Here is a 19,867-nt window from a genome sequence, read left to right as displayed (position 1 = left end):
GGTGAACAGAGATAGGAAATATGAATGTATATTTGCATGCAGATCATACTAATTTATATATATATATATATATATATATATATATATATATATCTGTTGAAAACCATGACTCACCATGGTTACTCAAATTTCAATTCAACATCACGAGGTCAATCCTTATGCTGTTCTTTATCATATTTGTAACATTCTTTTCTAACAGTGTGAAACCTGGATCCCATTGTCCTAAATATACTTGTTACAGTCATTTGTCAATTTATTTCATTCTACCTTTTATCCCCATCACTTCACTAAAACAACGGTCACTAAGTTACCAGTGATCACTATTTTACTAAATAAAATGAACATTTTTGATCTTCATCTTACTTGACTTCCAGTAGCATCTTAGAAAGTAACTGCTTCATATTTATGGAAAACTCTCTTCCATTGGTTTCTATGATGGTACATTCTCTTGATTTTCCTCTTATATCTGGGGGAAATCCCTCTCACTCTGCTGAATATTCCTCCTCTGTTTGACCTTTAAATGTTAAAGTTCCTCAGTCTTAAGCCACATTTTGTACTCATCTTATTCAACACTCATCCCTTAGCTTCAATTATCATTTTTACTGAAGAATCAAAATTTTAGTAGCTTGTTCTGACCTCTCTTCTTAAATGCAGATTCATGGATGTTTCATCTACCTACTTCATACTTTTACTTAGTTTTTTTACAGACACCTCAGGTCAACATGTCTAAAGTTGAACTCATCATCATGCCCCTAAAATCTGCTCTCCTTCAGTAGTTCTATATTGATAATAAGAGCATAATCTCTCACACAGTTGCCCCTGCCAAACCTAGATGGCACTTATGTCATCTCCATAACCTTTACTCACTTCATCTAATCAATCACAAAGTCTTGTAATTCTGCTTCCTAAAAATATTTTGAATATATACGTTCCTCTCTCTCTCTACCCACACTCCCTGCTCTTGTCTCCACTCTAATGACCACTGTCTTTCAGCTAGTAGTCTTCTTTCAGTAAATTCTTACAGTAGTCTACTAAATGATCTCATTGAATCTCTTCTTCCTTTTACACCATTCTCTATATTATATTCAAAGAAAGCTCTAATACAAATATTTTTTAAATATTTATTTATTTATTTATTTTTAGTTATCGGCGGGCACAACATCTTTGTTTGTATGTGGTTCTGAGGATCGAACCCGGGCCGCACGCATGCCAGGCGAGCGCGCTACCGCTTGAGCCACATCCCCAGCCCCAGATAATACAAATATTTTTATTACTCTCTATGACTGTTCAATGTTTTCCCATTGCTAATACAATAAAATTCAAAAGTTTTAGCAAAGTCTATAAGGCATGGAATTCACTGACGTCTGACTCCTTCTCCAGTGCCATGTCATACCATTCTACCTCTCTCTTTTATGTTGTGGGAGACATATTATCCATTGCATTTCCTTCATCACTACATACAGAACATCCCCACTCATCCTGTAGCTTTGAATTTAAATGTCAATGCCTAAAAGAGGTCAAAATCCTGACATGCCCCAATTAAACTAGGTCACCCAGTTAAAATCTCCCATTTCACTCTACCTTGTTCTTTCATAGTGTTTTTTTTTAGTTTGTATGTACATATTTTTGAGTGTTTATACTGTAGATTTCATGCTCCAAGAAGGTTTGGGCTATATCTCTCTTTGTTATTATATTTCTACCAGTTAGCACAATGCTTAACTCATGGTACACACCTAGCAAATATTTGTGAGATGTATAAGTGAATGTTTAAAGGCAGGAAAGAAGGATGATTTACTGATCCTCATATTTGGGTAAAAAATATTTCAGTCAAATATTCAGATATGCTGGGTGTGGTGGCACACGCCTGTAATGCCAGCTGCTCAAGACACTGAGGCAGGAGGATCATGAGTTCAAAACCAGCCTCAGCAAAAGCAAGATCTAAGCAACTCACTGAGACCCTGTCTCTAAATAAAATACAAACCAGGGCTGGGGATGTGGCTCAGTGGTTGAGTGCCCCTGAGTTCAATCCCTGTACACCTCCCCCCCAAAAAATTCAAATGTATCTAAACAGACACATATTCTAGGTTTACATAAATATAAACTTTTTTTTTCTTTTATGTTAGGCAGTAGAGTGATCTGATTGGCTAGTTTCTAATCATTTCACCTTGTGTCATTCAGAAATCACATTGTGATTTTGAAAGCTTTTCTTAACTCAGTTGCTCAAAAATGAAATTGGATTGTATCCTGGGCACAGCAGGAAGGCAATTTAAAGAACCCATGAACATTGTTGAAATTATCATGCAAGCTTATTAAATGCAATGTATATTTAAATTGAAAAACTTTCTTTATTAAACCTAGATAGGTGAATTTTTACAGCTTCCAGCACTAAACTATATTAAGTTTGAGAGTCAGGTTAGATTAATTTCTAATCTTTATGGAAATCATTTTTATTAAAAAATGGAAAGTTAAGATTTTTGACAGTTACAGGGTTTGGATAATTCTAAAAGGGTCATCATTTAAATATGCAGGGGAAGTAAAATCAGAGTGCTTTCATGATAAAGATGATTTGTTTATTTTATGTGCTCATTTTTAAAAGGTGTTTTAATATTTAAGCTTGTTAAGGAAAATCTGAAATGTGGTTGAATATATTAAAACCTAAATAAGAGATTTGATTTTCATTACTTTTTGTAAGAGTTAACCAAATAAACCTCAGCCCAGACTTAGATAATAAAATTAAAAATATCAAGGGGATATTTTCATTTCTAATATAAATGATCAACATATTTGTTTTTTGTGAATATGCTATAATTTTCAAGTCCATATTTTTTATTTTGTAAAAGGATATTTCACATCACTGAAAATCAGTTAATCATTTACATTCTGAATTGTTTCTTTTTTTATTCTAGCTTTATTGAAGTGTAATTCACAAATAACATTGTATATATTTAAGGTATATAATGTGATGATTTTATATACTGATACATTGTGAAATTATCACTGCAATCAAGTTAGTTAACATTCCATCACCTCACAGTTACCTTTGTGTATGTGGTGAGAGCACTTAAGATTTACTCTCTCAGCAAATTTGAAGTGTACTCATATTATTTCAATTTAAAGGACACCTTGGTTTCTTGGGGTGGTTAACTTAGAGGTATGTAAAAACACTTGGAAAACTATTTCCCAAGGACACAGCTAACAAAGAGGGGAAAGAAGTTGCTTGTCTTTGAGTTTAGAAGGCTCTTGGTGTTTTTAAAAGTTGGAAACCAAATCTCAAAGGAGTACACTTTTTTCCCTCAAAACAGCAAGGATATTTGTCTAACGTATTTATTGGTAGGTTACAAGTACTGGGAGGTTGTAACTTGTGATAATAGGCCTTTGAAATCTCCACAGAAATTGACTATCTTCACATTCACTTTTCCATTCTACCTCTCAGCTGTTCAAGAGCTCTGTGCAGTTCTGTGTGCTACCCAATAGGTGATGGGGGTAATTCACTGACCAACTGGCCAATGAGGGTCCAGAGGCTCAGTCTCTGGGCACTGGCATGGGGACAAGGACCTTGGGTCTCTACCCAAAACTGGGGTTCACTGTGGTCATCATGGTACTTGGTGTCAAATTTAAGGCCTGAACTTAATTCCCTCTTCCTTCCTTAAGCAGAAGGCATTTCTCTTTGCACTGAGTTTCTTGGAGTTGAGGGAAGGGATGATTCAGTCAACATTTTCCCTCCAACTTTCTTCATTGTGTCTTTTCTTATTGTGCTAAAACCCAGTACTGTTATTTATTGCCTGTTTTCCTCAGCTCTTATGAAGGTAATTTGCTGCATGAGTAGCTGTTCAAATTGATGTTTATGTGGACATGGTTGTTGGAGAACCATTCTCTACTTCCATCTTACTCTACTACCTCTCTTGCCATCTTTTATATCCATAACAGCAGCACCTAGTATGGTTATTTCCCATATACAACTGTAAACTAGAAGAATAGAATCTTAGCTTAGTAAATACCAAATGTAGCTCTCATTCCAATCACTGCCTTTCCTATATCTCCTTATACATAGGAATCAAAGTACAGAGAGATTTAGTGACTTGCCCAAGGTCATGTACCTAAGCTGAGATAGGATTTCAGCTCAGGAAATCAGGTTCCAAAGGTCAGACTCTGAACCACCAAGTATACACACTCTACATGTCGGGGAGAAATAACACTTTCAAAAAATTTTGAAAACAGAATAATTGAAAGACTAGCAAGATATGAGTATAAATGCAAAAAGAAGATGAAAGCATAATGCCAGGTTTCTTGCCTTAGAAACCAGGAATATCCTTGTGGTATTAACAAAAATAGTGAAATCAGGAGAAAGAACTGGTTTGTGAGTAGATTTAATGTTGATTGTAAAAGTGTTGATTTAAAGATTCTAGTGGCCTACTCAGGTAAAAAAATGTAGCATACTCTTTGGCAAATAGTTAGTCAAGGATTTTAACTTTGACTAAATATAGCTAGATTAGTATACTACCTATGCATAGTTTTCCTACACTATGGTATAACATCACTAGAATGTTGATATTAGTGGATAGGCTAGATGCAATATCAAACTATTAATCCTTAGAAAAATGGGTGTGGCAACTTTAGGAAATGTACAAAATATATCTCTAATAGTTTAAATGGCAATAATAACCAGCCACATAGCCTTTCAAACTTTTTAGTGATTGCCATAGAGTAAAAGAATAATTAAAAAAAAAACACTAAATGTATTAAATGACACGAAGTAAAACAGTCAAATGCCATACACGAGCATTTATATGCCTTTGTCTTTATCATGCTGAGGATTTTGTTGACTCTGGGTTCTTTACATTTCTTTTTTTCTGGTCATATTTATTTATAGGGGTAAAAATAAATTGTAGATGCATGCTCTGCTGGGCAATGATGGCAGCATTGTAAATATGTATGCAGCCTTTGACAGAAAGCTGCTTTCCTTGCCTTTGGAATGCCTTGAACTCACCTTCTGCATTAAGCTTACAGAAGCCTACCACAGTGATAGAGGTTACCTGATGATTGCTAGTATGGTCTCTCTCATAGATTCCATTTAGACTTCATTTTCTAAAGCATGGAGAGCCCTTACCAAGAGTATTGAATAGTGGGAGCCGGGAGACAACTCTCTGTGTTCTTTTTCATTCAGAGTAAAATTTTTCAGTCTGCATGAAGTGTCCTTCCAACAAACAGCTTTGGCTTCTCCATTGAAGTACACATCAGATATGTTTGGGGGCTTAGAAGACTTAGTCAGGAAATTACATGCTAAATGGGAAAACCTATTGTCTTAGAAAAACACCATGCAGGAAAATTTAGATGTGCCTCAAGAGGACTGATGAAAATCCATTTTGCAGAGAGGAGAGCTAATGTCAGAAATTTGTGAAAGAAAAACACATGAAATATCAGTCAGGGAAGGGAGAGAAACTTCTCCTTATTGTATTTTTAACATTATACCAAATCATGACAAAAAGTATGCTAAAATTTATATATAAAGAGTATATTTTAAGCTTATCAAGACATACATTTTAAATAGCCACTGTGAGCCAAGATGTAGCAATAATTATTCTATTAGTAGTTGTACATAGAAAAGCTTGCTTTTTTCGGTAGTCACAAAGTACAAATAGGTAGCAATGGTGTCAATAAAGTCTGGAAAGCTGTGGATAGACCAAAATAAATTTTCTCTTAGCTAAGCAATCAGTTCAAAACATGGCCTACCTCAAATAATTAAGCTCTTCCAAAATTAACATTTGCTCCTTAAGAGTGATGATTTTCCCCAGACGTTCTAGAACCTATTGAGTTGAGTGATAAGCATTTGTGAGATAGTGCCTAGATTTCAACGTTCTATTTTGGCATTGAGAATGCTATTGTGTAGGTAAAAGTGTCAGGTTTACAATCAAAGAACTGAGACACTGTCTTACAATCTGTAGCCATGAATGAGTAAAAGTTTTGCCTCATCCTCCAAAGTTTCAGAAGATTGACCAAATGAAGGAAAATGTGACATGTAGAGTTAGAAGAGAACATGTTATTTAGCAAACAAGAAATCAGGATTTATTCCAAAGGAAAGATTCTACATAGTGAAAAAGCCAGCTAAATATTTTATTGAACTCAAAAATGGAGAACCAGGCTTGGATACTTCTGCCTTTCAGGTTTTTTTATGTCTACCAAAACAGTGAGCCACGTTATAAACGCCATATGTGATAACCAAGATCCAAGAAACCTTAAGCTAAAAGTCATTACAGTTCTTGGTCTTCAAAAAGTAAGTTTGGAATTTCTGTTCTTATCCATCAAGAATTTGAGACTCAAAACTGTGGGGCCAGAATGTGTTGTTGTTCTTGTTACTGCTACTTGTATGCTGCTCTTTGTGTAAAGAGAAGTAGCTGACATTTTGTTGTATTTTCAGTTAGATTGTTGTTCTTGTGTAAGAAAACATTAAGACTATTAAAAATATGGGGCTGGGGTTGTGGCTCAGTGGTAGAATGCTCGCCTAGCACATGGGAGGACCTGGGTTTGATCCTCAGCACTACATAAAAATAAATAAATAAAAATTAAAGTTTTTCAAAAATACCATTAAAAATATATTGTAATGTTGAGGCTGAGGGGCAAGTATTATGCTTATGCCATAGATTTTCTGTATTCAAATGAGATATACTGTTATGCCTCAAACACATTATGTTAGCTTTCTCTTACTATAACAAATACCTGAGATAATCAACATATAAAGAATAAAAGGTTTATTTAAGCTCACAGGTTTAGAGTTCTCTCAACAATCAATTGCCCTGTTGCTTTTGGGCCTGTTGCGATGTAGCACATCATGACAGCAGGATATGATGGAGCAAAGCTGCTCACCTTATGGCCTGGGAGTTAGAAAGAGAAAGAATAGACCAGGGTTCCACGATTCTCTTGGAGGACATATTCCCAATGAACTAAAGACCTCCCAGTAAGCCCTACCTCTTGAAGATTTCATCACCTCCCATCAGCACCAAATTGAGGGTCAGCCCTTTAACACATAGACCTTTGGGGGACATTGAAGGTCCAAACTACAAGGCTGGGGTTGTGGCTCAGAGGTAGAGCACTTGCCTAGCATGTGTGAGTCACTGGGTTTGATCCTCAGCACCATATATAAATAAATAAAATAAAATAAAGGTATTGTGTACATCTACAACTAAAAATATTTTTTAAAAATTCAAACTACAGCACATAGGAAATGTGATATAGCTCTCAGTGGAACTAAATCTTTGTCCTATCCAGGGACTTGTAAAGATTGTGTAGAAGTTTTATTGAACTACTCTGAGCAATAAAGTAGATATGATTCACCACCAAATAATATTTTTTTCAAATTACTTTTCAGGGAAGGGGTATGTGAACCAAAAAGAAGTGTACATATGTACATGCATATGTATATGCATGTGTGTCTCTGTGCACAAATGTGTGTACATGTGTAAATTGATAGTAACTTACAATATTCCCACTCTCTAATAGACTATATATTGCTGAAGGATAGAGGGAATGAAAAACAGTAAAATGAAAGTGATTCAAATGTTTGGTAAAACAACATAGAATACACAGACTTTTGTTCTTAATAATATTATTATTCTTGGCTTCAGTGCTTGATTCTATTGAGGTGCCTGATAGATACACTGAAAACTTTGTCAGCTCTTAAGCTTCTTGGGTTGTTTTAGTCAGCTTTTTCATTGCTCTGACCAAAAGACCTGACAAGAACAATTTTAAGGAGGAAAAGTTCATTTGGGGGCTCACAGTTTCAGATGTCTCAGTCCATAGATACTTGGCTCCAGCGGACATCATGGCAGAAGAATGTGGCAGAGGAAAGCAGTTGGGAGCATGGCACCAGGAAGGAGAGAGAGAGAGAGAGAGAGAAAACTCTGCTCAACAAGGACAAAGTATATACTTCAAAAGCAAGGCCTCTAGCTACACCCCACCTGCTTATAGTTACCACCCAGATAATTCCTATCAATGGATTAATGGACTGGTTAGGTTACGGCTCCCAAAACTCAATCATTGCACCTCTAAACCTTCTTGCATTGTCTCACACATGAGCTTTTGGGGGAAACCACATATCTAAACCATAGCAGATTGGTACTGCCCATAGTCACCAGTATCACCTTACTTTTTTTTTCCAGTTATTACCCACATTAACCACATAAAACAATGAAAAAATCTTCAGTTTCCCCAACAAAATTGTAGTAAAGCTTAACAAAGAGAAGGACTCCACTTTTCTCAGTTTTGTTCATTTCCCATTTTCCCTCCCTGCCTGATGTCATTCAACTGATTCCACTAGGTGCTGGGCAAATAAATAAGTAATAATATCTTAATTTTAAGAAATATTTAAATCAGAGGTATCCCTTCCTTGTTTAGAATGCCATATTGTAGTATTGAAAGTTTTACATAAAAGTATATGTTAGAATTAGATAACCAGATTCAATTTTGAGGAGATCCAATATTATTGTTGCCCAACATTAGAAACAGCTGAAGTGCCAAAAGTGACATAATTTACTTTACTAGAAACTTTTTTCTAAAAAGTAAATCTTGGAAAAATTATTCTAAGGGAGGCTCTGAAGGATTTACTATTTAATCAAGTTGTTCTTTTGTTGGCATGCAACAAAGAAGTATTCCAGTTGTATCCTAGTTCAATTTATACAAGTGTTGTTCATTGTTGACATGCATAAACAAACTTATTAAAAATGAAATATCTCAATAGAACTTTAAAATGTCTGCCTATATTTTTCATGTTCTTTTCCAATATATTTTCATGGAAGAATGTTTATATTTTGGGATTCTTTTGTCATATTTTGTGGCCTATAATGTTAATGCATTTTCAACCAGATAGAAAATATTATACATGGAATAGAACTATTCATGAGAAAAATATGTTGGAGAAAAATATCATTTCTATCATGTTTATAAATTATTCAATTGCCAGCATCTGGTTTCTGATAGTCTTTCCCCCACACCAACCACACTACTGATTATACAAAGGTTGAGATTGAAAAACCTCTTAGAATTAGTACAGATACTCCTTCTGAAACTGGATACAATTGAAGGAATGTTGATGCCATTCAAAATGAGAAATGCTTATTGTTTAAGATCTGCTGCTCCATTTGTAGTAATGTATTTGTTAGGATTCCCTTACTCATGAGAATATTGCTTCCCACCTGGATACTGGCAGTGCTGAAACTGTAAATCATACTAGTGGTTGTGGCTTCTATCTGTGAAGGGCTTTGTGTTAAGGAGTGCCAAGAATCAGGTTAAGCCATATCTGTGCTTATTTATTCTTTAAAGCAGTCCCTAAAGATAGTTGTTTCTTACTGATTTTTAATTTTTTTTCTTTTGTAAATTATTTTTAAATATTTCAGGCATTTTAAATATAATAATGAATAGCTGTAAAACTACTACTTTATTTTAAAAATTAACAAATACAAAATCCCTATGTATCCTTTATTTAATGAATTATTTCTTAATATATATTTTAATGATCCATATTTATGGGGAATAGTGTGGTAATCTGACACATTTATACAGTGTATAATGATCAAGGTAGTTGTCATGTGATCTCATCATCTGCCCTTTTCTGCACAAGAAACACTGTCCTAAGTGTAATAATTTTCACACACATTTTTTTGGCTTGTCTGAATATGCATATACCTATGAAATGTATTGTATTATTCTCCTTTTATTTAAATTTTATAGGAATGATTTGGTTTCTTCCCTCATTATCATGTGTTTAAGGTTTACTCATATAGAGGCATGTGTCTCTGCATTTTTCAAGTTAACTTCTGCATGTTTTTTATTATATGAATACACTAAAATGTATTATCCATTTTCCCAATGTTGGACATTTAGGTTAGGATACACACAATGTATATACTTCAAAATGTTCTTGGGTATTCTTAGTCTTTTCTGTTCCATATGGATATTAGAATCAGATTTGCAAACTCTATGAAAAATGTTGGAATATTAACTGGAATTACATTGAATTTATGTAACTAGCAGAGGAAAGTTAGTACCCTAATGATATTGAGGCTTGTGAATCATGAACACAATACAGTATATCTCTCCATTGATTTGGTCCTTTGTGTATGTTCTTGAACAAAGTTTAAAAATTTGGATTTAAAGAATGTCAAACACTTTTTTGTAGATTTGCTATTATTGTGAATGGGATATTTTTAAAAAATTACATGTTCTAATTGGTTGTCCCAGATATATAGGCATGTTGTTGGTCTTTTTCTTTTGATCTTGTATATAGCATCCTTCTTATCCTCTTTTCCGGTTTTCATAGTTTACCTTTGTATTCAGTTTTGTCTTTCTCTCTCTGGGTATTACACATTTTATATTTTTGTCTCATTGTGCTGACAAAGATCTATAATATAACATAATATTATAACATAATCTATAATATAACATAATAATATAACACAAAATTAGAAATAGCAGTTGATTCTAGTACTTCTGATATTAAGGGGAATATCTTTATTATTTCATTACTAAGTATAATGCTTACTATAAGATTTTGGTAAATCACCTTTATCATATTCACTGAATTCCTTTGTAGTCTTATTTTGCTAGGAGATTCTATCACACATAGTATCTAAATTTTAGTGCACTTAATATATAAGATAATAATTTTTCTTTTATTATTATGAAATTAATTAAAGTAGAATGAATTAATTCAATGATAAACTACATTGATAGATTTTTCTAAAGTTAAACCATCTTGGAATTTGTGCTTACTTGGTTTTGATTTTTATACTAAGGAGTATGTGTATATTATTTGCTTGATTTTCAGATATTTTATTGGAGGTTTTTGTAGCCATGTTTATAAGTGAGATTCTATTTTTTGAAAAGTCTTTCTCTTTTTCTTACCCTATTTTTGAACTACAGTATAATAATCTCATAAGATGATCCAGGAAGCTTCCTCCTGCCTTTCCCTATTCTCTGGTATACTTTAAATGGAGATATCTATCCTCTGAAAATTTGATGAGACACCCAAAAAGTTGACCCATTTGCATTATCTGTCATATATATATATATAATATATATATTAGTTTATTATATATAACACATATATGTAAATTATATATATTATATATAACATATATTTTATACATAAAACATATATGTATATTTTCTATTTCTTCACAAGTTTTCTTAAAAAATATTTACTTCATCTAAAGTTTCAGATTTCCTAGAATAAAGTTGTTAGTAGCATTTCTCATTTATTTTTAAATTTTAATTTATTGTGTTTATTTGTATCTTCATTTCTTTTTTTCCTTGCTCTACCTTGTTTCTCTATTTTGGTATTCATGTCAAAGGCCTGAATTTTGGTTTCAATGATCTTTTCTATTATTTCTAATTCTGTTGACTTCTATTGTTGCTTTCCATTGTTTCCTTCATCTTTTTATATGTAGTTCTTTTCAGAAATCCTTGAATTGGGCACTTTGCATACTACATTTTAATTGTTGTTTTCTGCTAAATACATTTCAGGCTATAAATTTCTTCTAAGTTACTTTCTAAACTGCATCACACAAGTTTTTATAAGTAGTATTTTCACTGTTATTTAGTTTCTAATTTCCAATATAATTTTTAACTGTAACCCACAAATTATTTTAAAGTGTGTTGTTAATAAACAATTTTCTTGGATTTCTCATTATCTTTTTATGATTTCTAGTTTTACTTCATTTTGATAAAACAGCTTAATCTGTATGATATGGTATCTTTGCATTTGTTGAACCTATTCTATATATGTCTATTATATTAAAGTTCTTAAGTGTGCTATTCAAATTTTCAACATCCTCACTAATTTTTTACCTTCTTCTTACTGATTATGAAATCATCTGTATGACTTACTGCAAGTCCGTGAGGTTTTGCTTTATAAATTTTTAAGCTACATATTCTTACAGTGTCTGGATTGTTACATCTTCTTGCTGAATTATTTCTTTTGTCATTATATAATAGCTGTCTTTATCCATAATAATGCTTTATGCCTTGAAATCTATTTTCTCTTATTATGATGACCTCAAGTTTCTCTAGGTTGCTATTCTTCTATTGTGCTTCTTCCTTCTATTAGTAACTTTTCTATGTTTGCATGTTTTTAGCACATTTGTTCTTAATAGAAAGAACATACTAAATTTTCTTTTTCATTCAGTTTCAGATTTTTCTCTCTTTTAAATTGTGTATTCAATTGGTTTTTATTTACTAGGATTACTGATGTGTTTGGATTTAGATCCTACCACCTTCTTTTGTGTCTCTTATTTACAGTATTTACTTTTTTCTTTGACCTTCCCCCCTTTCAGCCTTTTCTTTGATTGAATGAATTATCTTTATTTCCACCTTCTTATAGTTAGATGGCTATATATTCTGTTGATGTTCTTTGGGTGGTCACTTTTAATGTTTTAACATTTTATTAAAATATAACACACATACAGAAAAAGTATGAGCACATAAGTATACAGCTCAATAAATGATCCAAGTATGAAATACCTGTTAACCACTACCCCAGTGAAAATACAGGATGCTACCCTCAGAAGTTCCCTTTGGTTCCTTTCCCCAATTTTCATCTTCTTTCTCTCCTTCTCAAGGTTACTACTCTGCTTCTATTACTTGCCTGCTTTTAGGTAACTTTTAATGGAATCTTGATTTGGGGTATGATTTATTTTACCTAACATTATTTTTTGAGATGGCATTTTGCTATAGATCATCCATTTCTACTTTTATATGTCATTGTTTCACAATTAATTGTTCATTCTCTTGCTAGTAGATACTTGAGGTGTTTCCAATTTTTTTGTACATATAATTCTGCTAAGAGTACTTATATACATCTTTTCATGAACACTTGCTTGCTTAGTTGAGAAAGTCTAAGAAATTGGAGTACTGAGTAACAAAGTATACTTATAACCAACTTCAGCAGATAATTTCAAATTTTGCACTAAAGGGGTTGTAGCAATTTAGACAAGCACATGTGGTAAGTGAGATTCTCTGTTACCTCTCATTGTCAACAATACTTATTGCTATTACTGTGGGTCTTCTAAATTCTTATGGATGTGCAGTGGTATTTCATTATTTTAATTTGTATTTCCCTGATATGTGGTTATGCTAAGCACCTTTTCATCTGTATTTGGCCATTTAGATAACCTCTTTTATGTAGTGCCTGGTTAGTTCTGTTGCTCATTTTTCCAATAGGCCATATGTCTTTTAATTATTAATTTGAAGAAGTTGTGTATTCTGAATGTAAGCTCTTTTTCAGTTTTGTTTTCTGTGAATATATTCTTCCAATTGTAGCATGTTTTCTCTTTTAATAAGCTCTTAATTCTGATGTAGTTTAATTTATTATTTCTTACCTTGATGATCAGTATTTTTAGTACTCTTTAGAATTTTCTTTCTCCCTAAGATCATGAAATTATTTTCTTATGTTGGGTTCTAGAATATTTGTCCATTGAGGTTTTCCACATTCATTTAGAATTGCTTTCATATATAAGGTGAGATAGGGATGATTTTTTTTCTACTGGATATCCAGTTCCTCAAAACCATATAATTTTACATAACAGTCTTTTCCTATTTGTCTGTAGTGCCATCTTTACCATAAATCAGGTATTCTTATGTGTGGCTCTTTGGTCTGTTTGCTAATGTGCCAATACCCACTGTCTAGTCTTTTTATTAACTACAGAACATCTTCTTGTTATACTTTATTCTTTAGTTGATCAGTATTCACACACACACACACACACACACACACACACACACACACAAAGGTACTGAGATATTAATTGGAATTACATTACATATACATAATAATTGGGGGAAAACTGTCATCTTTCAAAATTGAGCTTTTTTAATCCATAAATATAACTTCTCATTTATCCATTATTCCTTAATTTCGCCCTAAAGATTTATAGTTTTCAGTATAGATTTTATACTTTAAAAAAATGTTTTACTAGGTACATGGTATCATGATGCAGTTCTAAATAGTACTTAATACTTTTTCATTGTCTGCTGTTGACATATAGAAACATTTATTAACCTAGTTAGTATCTAGATGTCTTCTTAAATTTCATGTGAATTAAAATTATGTAGATTATTTAGGGGTATAAGCATAATGCTATTTTAAACAATTACAACATTATTCCTTTTCAATTTTTATATATTTTTTTTTATTTTTCTTACACTTCACTGGCTAGGACCTTTAAAATTATGTTGTATGGAAGTGATCATAGGTATCTTTTCTCAGTTTCAATAATATAAAAATATTTTAACATATCACTATTAAATATGATATTTTCTGTAGGTTTCTTGAGACTTTACCAGATTTAAAGTTCCTTTTAGTCTTAGTTTTTATCACAAATATATGTTTTGTTATTCCATTGATTTATTTCTCAAATATTAAACTGATCTTCTGTTCCTAGGGAAAAAAACATGAATCGATCATGATATTGTTTCTTCTTATCTAATGCTTGATTTGCTGTTTTAATATTTGTTTAGGATTTTTGCACTCATACACGTGGATTGTCTAGGGTTTTTCATTATCTCCTTGTTGAAATTTTATATTCGGGTTATGCTGACCTCATAAAAGCACATTGTGAAGTATCTCCTGTTTTTCTATTCTTTGGAAAAGTATATTTAAGATTAGCAATTTTTCTTCCTTAAAATTTTGGCATATTTACAAGTTATCTGAGACTGAAGTTTTCTTTACAGGAATAACCTTCACTGTGGGTTATTCCTGTAAAGAAACTATTCAGTTCCCATTTTTTCTTGTGTTGTTGTCATTGTAAATTGAGTTTTCTGGGAATTGTTCATTTCATCAGAATTTTCAAATATATTATCAAAAAAATGTAATATCTGTACCAATATTATAGTTTTCATTTCTGATACTGGATATTCGGGTCTTTTGTATTTTCTTCCTAATCAGTCCCCAACAGGGATTAATCAATTTTTTTGGTCTAAGCAAATCAAGTATTAGCTTTGTTTATCCTTTCTAGAGTATGTTTCGTTTTTACCACTTTCAGCTCTTATAATTATTATTTTATTTTTTTCTACCTTCTTTTAGTTTAGATTTTAGTTTTCATTTTTTTTGTTCTTCTTACAATTTCATAGAATGACTGCATAGTTCATTGCTTTTCCACTGGTTTTCCTTTTAACCTTATACATTTTCCTGTACACATGTAGTTACATTACAGAAGTTTTGATATGAGATACATTTCATTCATTTAAAACTGTTTTCTTATTTTCATGATTTCCTACTTGTTTCCATAGTTTATTCAGAAGTGCATTCTTGTTTTTCTAACATATGTGAATTTTATAGTCATCTTTTGTTACTAAAGTTTTATGTCTTAGTAGGCAGAAAATATCCTATATATGATTTTAATACTTTGAAATATGTTGAGATTTGGTTTAGAGCCCAGCATATGGTTAATATTTGTAAATGTCCCATGTGCATTTGAAAATTATGTGTATTTTGTAGTCATTTATTGCAATGTTCTTTATATGTCAATTAGATCAAATCTGTTAATCATGTTGTTCAAATATTTCATATTTTTTTCTAATTTGTGTGTTTATTCAGTTAATGAGCAAGGGAAACAGAAAGTCTTTTGCTGCATTTATAAATTTTTCCTTTTTTCTTTTATATTCCTTTAACTTTACTTCATATATTTGTATTGTTTTCTTCAATATTGGAGATTTCTTAGTCATTATCTATTAAAATATTTTTTCTGCACCCATGAGACTGACAAAGCTGGACCCAGCTTCTAAGCCTTTTTTAACTTCTTCTACCATAACTGACAAACCCGTCTACAGGAAAAGCATTCATAAATGTCAGGCTCACCACTCTGGGTTTACTTTTCTCCTGGAACTTGACACAGTAATTCTTTACTGTTTTGTGAAATCCAGTATCTTCCAAAGGATTTTAAAATATTTTTTTACAGATTTTCTGGTTCTTATCAGGAAGGAATAGTAAAAATTACTTTGTCCTCTATTACTAGAAAGAAAATTCCACCTTTAAGTTTTCATATGCATAGTTGACAAAGTATCTCATGTAACTCCTGAACAATACAAGACTTTACAAATATTTCACTCAGGGCATTCCAACTTACATATTATTATTTCATGGTATTTTATTCCCACATTGTTTTCTAACTCTCAAGCTTATTGCTGTTATCATTATCATCATTTTTACCATATCATCAATGCTTCCTCTCCATCTCTCTGAGATAGTGGGTGGAGTTTATCAGTCACCATTTCACTGAAATTGCAGATTTTCAAGAGTCCTGGCTTTCTGCAGGAGTTTCAGTCTGACTCTTCAACTTCAATGAACCCAAAGCTGCATCTCTTTTCCCTCTGTGGGCATAAATACACAAGTCTGTAGTCATTATTTTGTCTGATAACCCTCAAGGGTGCCAGAGAATGGACTCATGAGCTTAGTGCTTTGACTCATAGCATCTTCTTTGCCTATGGCACTTAAATATTTCTCTTTCTTGTGAGTTATGATTTGAAAATTGTTCCCTTATATCTAATTTTTCAAAGAGTTTACATTGAGAATAGCCTAGTCTACCATCTTGCTGATACTATTCATCTATTCCTTTTAATTTTCAAGCAAAACCCAGAAATGATATGTTTCTCGTGCTTAAGATTTGTAACTGTCTCTATTTTTTCGAGTCAGTTCTGACTTGATTAGCTTTGGCCAATTAGTTCTTTAATCTTAGAATGACACTTTCAGTTCAATTTTTTTTAGTGTCTTGAAGGAGACTATTTAGGGAACAGAATTATAATCTCAGATTTACTACAAAAAATGAAATTATAATCCCATATTATCAATCAGATTCAGAACTAAGATATAAGGACTAAGGACTGTTTCAGGATATTTTTATCTAAGCTATCACTTATTAGACCAAGGCTGAACTTTTTTAAATTAATTTTTAGTGGTCAATGGATCTTTATTTTATTTATTTATATATGGTGCTAAGAATGGAACCCAGTGTCTCACACATACTAGGCAAGTGCTCTACCACTGAGCCACAGTCCCAGCCCCAAGCCTGAACTTTTTAAAATATATTTTTTCTGTGGTCTAGACTTTTCTTACAACCTGGTGATTCCCTGAACAACTTCCTGTTCACTCTTTCACCTCTTCCAGTCCACCTTAGATACAGTTCTTCTATAGTCATCCACAATTTTCATATTGATAAACCAAATGGGCCCGTCCCTGCCTATGTCTTACTTGACCTCTCAGCATTGTTGATTACATGTAACCACTCCTTTCTTGAAATACTGCCTTCTTTGGGCTTTGTTTAGTTATACCACAGTTTTGCTGAATTTCCTCCTATCACTCATTGCCCTCTCCTTCACAGATTCCTTTCCTTGGTGTTCCTTTTTTAGCCTGATCTTTTTAATTTTTAAATGAAAAATAATAATTGTATGTATTATAACAATCTATCCATTCAATAAATCTTTGATTATTTCATGGATCATTCCTGAGACTCTTCTGTTTTCTTTCTTTAGGGATAGCAACAAGATCCATGCTTTTAAAAACTACCTATAGACTAAAGATTTTATATTTCAGTCCTAACCTGTCAGAATCATGTATCTTACTGATTAATTGACATTTTTACTTGGCTCTCTATATGTATTCTAAGGTTTATTGGGTGGCCTTACACCCTTATTCCTCCCCTAGCTTTTCCCATTCCATTAATAGTAGCATTATCCATTTACTTATTTAAGACAAACTTTTTTTTTCCCTTTTCTTTATCACCCATATGTAACAATTGAGGAAGTCCTGATGGTTCTGCCTCTAAAATATATCTCAAATATCCCCATTCTACCTTTGAGGTGTATATATTTACTTTCATTGTATACTTATACAAGCAGAGATTAAGAAAACATTTTGGTAAGTTGTCCAAGGGTACATAGCTATTAAGCAGAGTTAACAGGTATATAGGTATCTTTATTTCAAATCTATTAGTCTTCCCATTATTTCCTCACCTTCAAAAATATTTGTGAATAATTTAGTGAACAAATTGATACAAATTATAATAATATCTACAACCAAAGCTTTATCAGAAAAATATTGGCACTCATTGAAAAAGTACTCTACTACCTATGAATTCTATTAATATCATTGCATCTCTATACCTCTTAACATATAAAACCAGTTTCAGAGATGGGCATGGTAGCACACGCCTATAATCCCAGCAGCTCAGGAGGCTGAAACAGGAGGATTTGAGTTCCAAGCCAGCGTCAGCAAAAATGAGGCACTAAGCAGCCCAGTGAGACCCTGTCTCTAAATAAAATACAAAATAGGGCTGGGGATGTGGCTCAGTGGTCAAGTGCCCTCGAGTTCAATCCCTGGTACCAAAAAAAAAAAAAAAAACACCCACAGTTTCAGAATTGAAGTCTATGAAACAGACAACTTAGCTTCTGCAAACCCTTTTGTTCTTTGTGGCCATTAAATCCAACTCCATTGCATTCTTTCAGTATTGGACTTCTCATCTAACAAGTAAATTTACATCAAGAAAAGACTTGGGCAAGCTTTTATTTGATTTCTCTATTGATATTCAACATTTTTCATCAAACAGTCGAGGGGATAAAGGAGGAACTTCAGCAGAGCCAGTACACACCATCATTATATTGCCTAATATTGAACACATGTCAGAATAAGAAGACTATGTACTTTGATCCACCAGGAGTCATTTTGTATGATTGTATGATCAGAGAAACCAGTTGACTACTGTCATTGGAAGTTTTACCTTTTGTATATTATTCATGGTATTAGAAAGTTATCTTTCCAATTATTGAAGTTGTCTTCCTGAATGAAGTTAGCGAACTATTTTATTGTTTTTTCCCCCAGTGATTTCTTGTAGTATCATAAAATTCCTGCAACATTATCTGTCATCTTAATGAATTTTTAGGGAAAACTCCTTGGCATTTGTTGGACATTCATTGCATTTCTAAGCCTTGAATGTCATTATCATGCTATAGAATTCTCAAAATCAATTTGGGTTAGGGTTTATTTTGTACTGGATACTTAACTACCTTTCTTACAGAATTTCTTGTATGTTCACCAAGATGCTAGGGATCTTTGTGACATTTTATTTGGATACAGTGTTCATTACCACTTAGTTTAAAAACAAAGTGTGGACTAGGATAGTTATTAATTCTCATGTTTTTAAAAAGAATGAATGTTATATTTAATAAAATATGTTAATATATGTTCTTTGAATTCCCCACAGAGCTCTGTACCATGGAGTGTGGTAGCCATGGGGTCTGCTCAAGGGGAATTTGCCAATGTGAAGAAGGCTGGGTAGGACCAACATGTGAAGAACGCTCCTGTCATTCTCACTGTGCTGAACATGGCCAATGTAAAGATGGAAAATGTGAGTGCAGCCCTGGATGGGAGGGCGACCACTGCACAATTGGTAAGTACCACCATACTTTGACCAAAGTAAATTGGGCTAATGAGAAGTAAAGCTGTCTAGTGAGTCAGTGGCCAGAATTTTAGTAGAACTTGAGGTTGGAAAAGAGGAGGATGTGGAGGGTTGGCTACAAGTTTCCAAGTTTTGTGAACTGGAAGGGTTCTTATTTTGTTGATACTATTCTACTTATTCCTTATGTCATTTTTCTTACTCATTACCTCATTATTCCTTATATTTTCTGTTTCAAGTGCTATGAGTATACTCAAAGAAAAGATAATACATTGGAGTAAAGTGTCATTAGTTAATAAGAGAAGTGTTTTTGTTGTGAAGGTAACATTCACTGCCCATTTTTTTCCCTTTGAAAAGTATAGGTTGTTTCGGTTGAAAGCACTTAGAGGCAATTTCATTAAATGGGACTACTTTAACAGAGGCCATTTGATATC

The 19,867-nt window shown here is 32.7% G+C and overlaps 1 protein-coding gene across 3 annotated transcripts in view; it reads left to right on the top strand.

Annotated features, from left to right (window-relative positions):
• The window catches only part of Tenm1 (teneurin transmembrane protein 1), a 556,402-nt gene that overhangs the window by 362,498 nt on the left and 174,037 nt on the right, over positions 1–19,867 (top strand). For all 3 annotated transcript variants that reach the window (XM_027931186.3, XM_027931196.3, XM_027931177.3), the window contains exon 12: positions 19,242–19,427. In XM_027931186.3, coding sequence (XP_027786987.1) covers positions 19,242–19,427 — 186 coding nt within the window. The remainder of the gene's footprint in view (positions 1–19,241; positions 19,428–19,867) is intronic.

Source organism: Marmota flaviventris, chromosome X (genome assembly GCF_047511675.1).
Source record: "Marmota flaviventris isolate mMarFla1 chromosome X, mMarFla1.hap1, whole genome shotgun sequence".
NCBI lineage: Eukaryota > Metazoa > Chordata > Mammalia > Rodentia > Sciuridae > Marmota > Marmota flaviventris.
The sequence above is the reverse complement of the archived record's forward strand: the minus strand, read 5'-3'. Positions and strand labels throughout refer to the sequence as shown.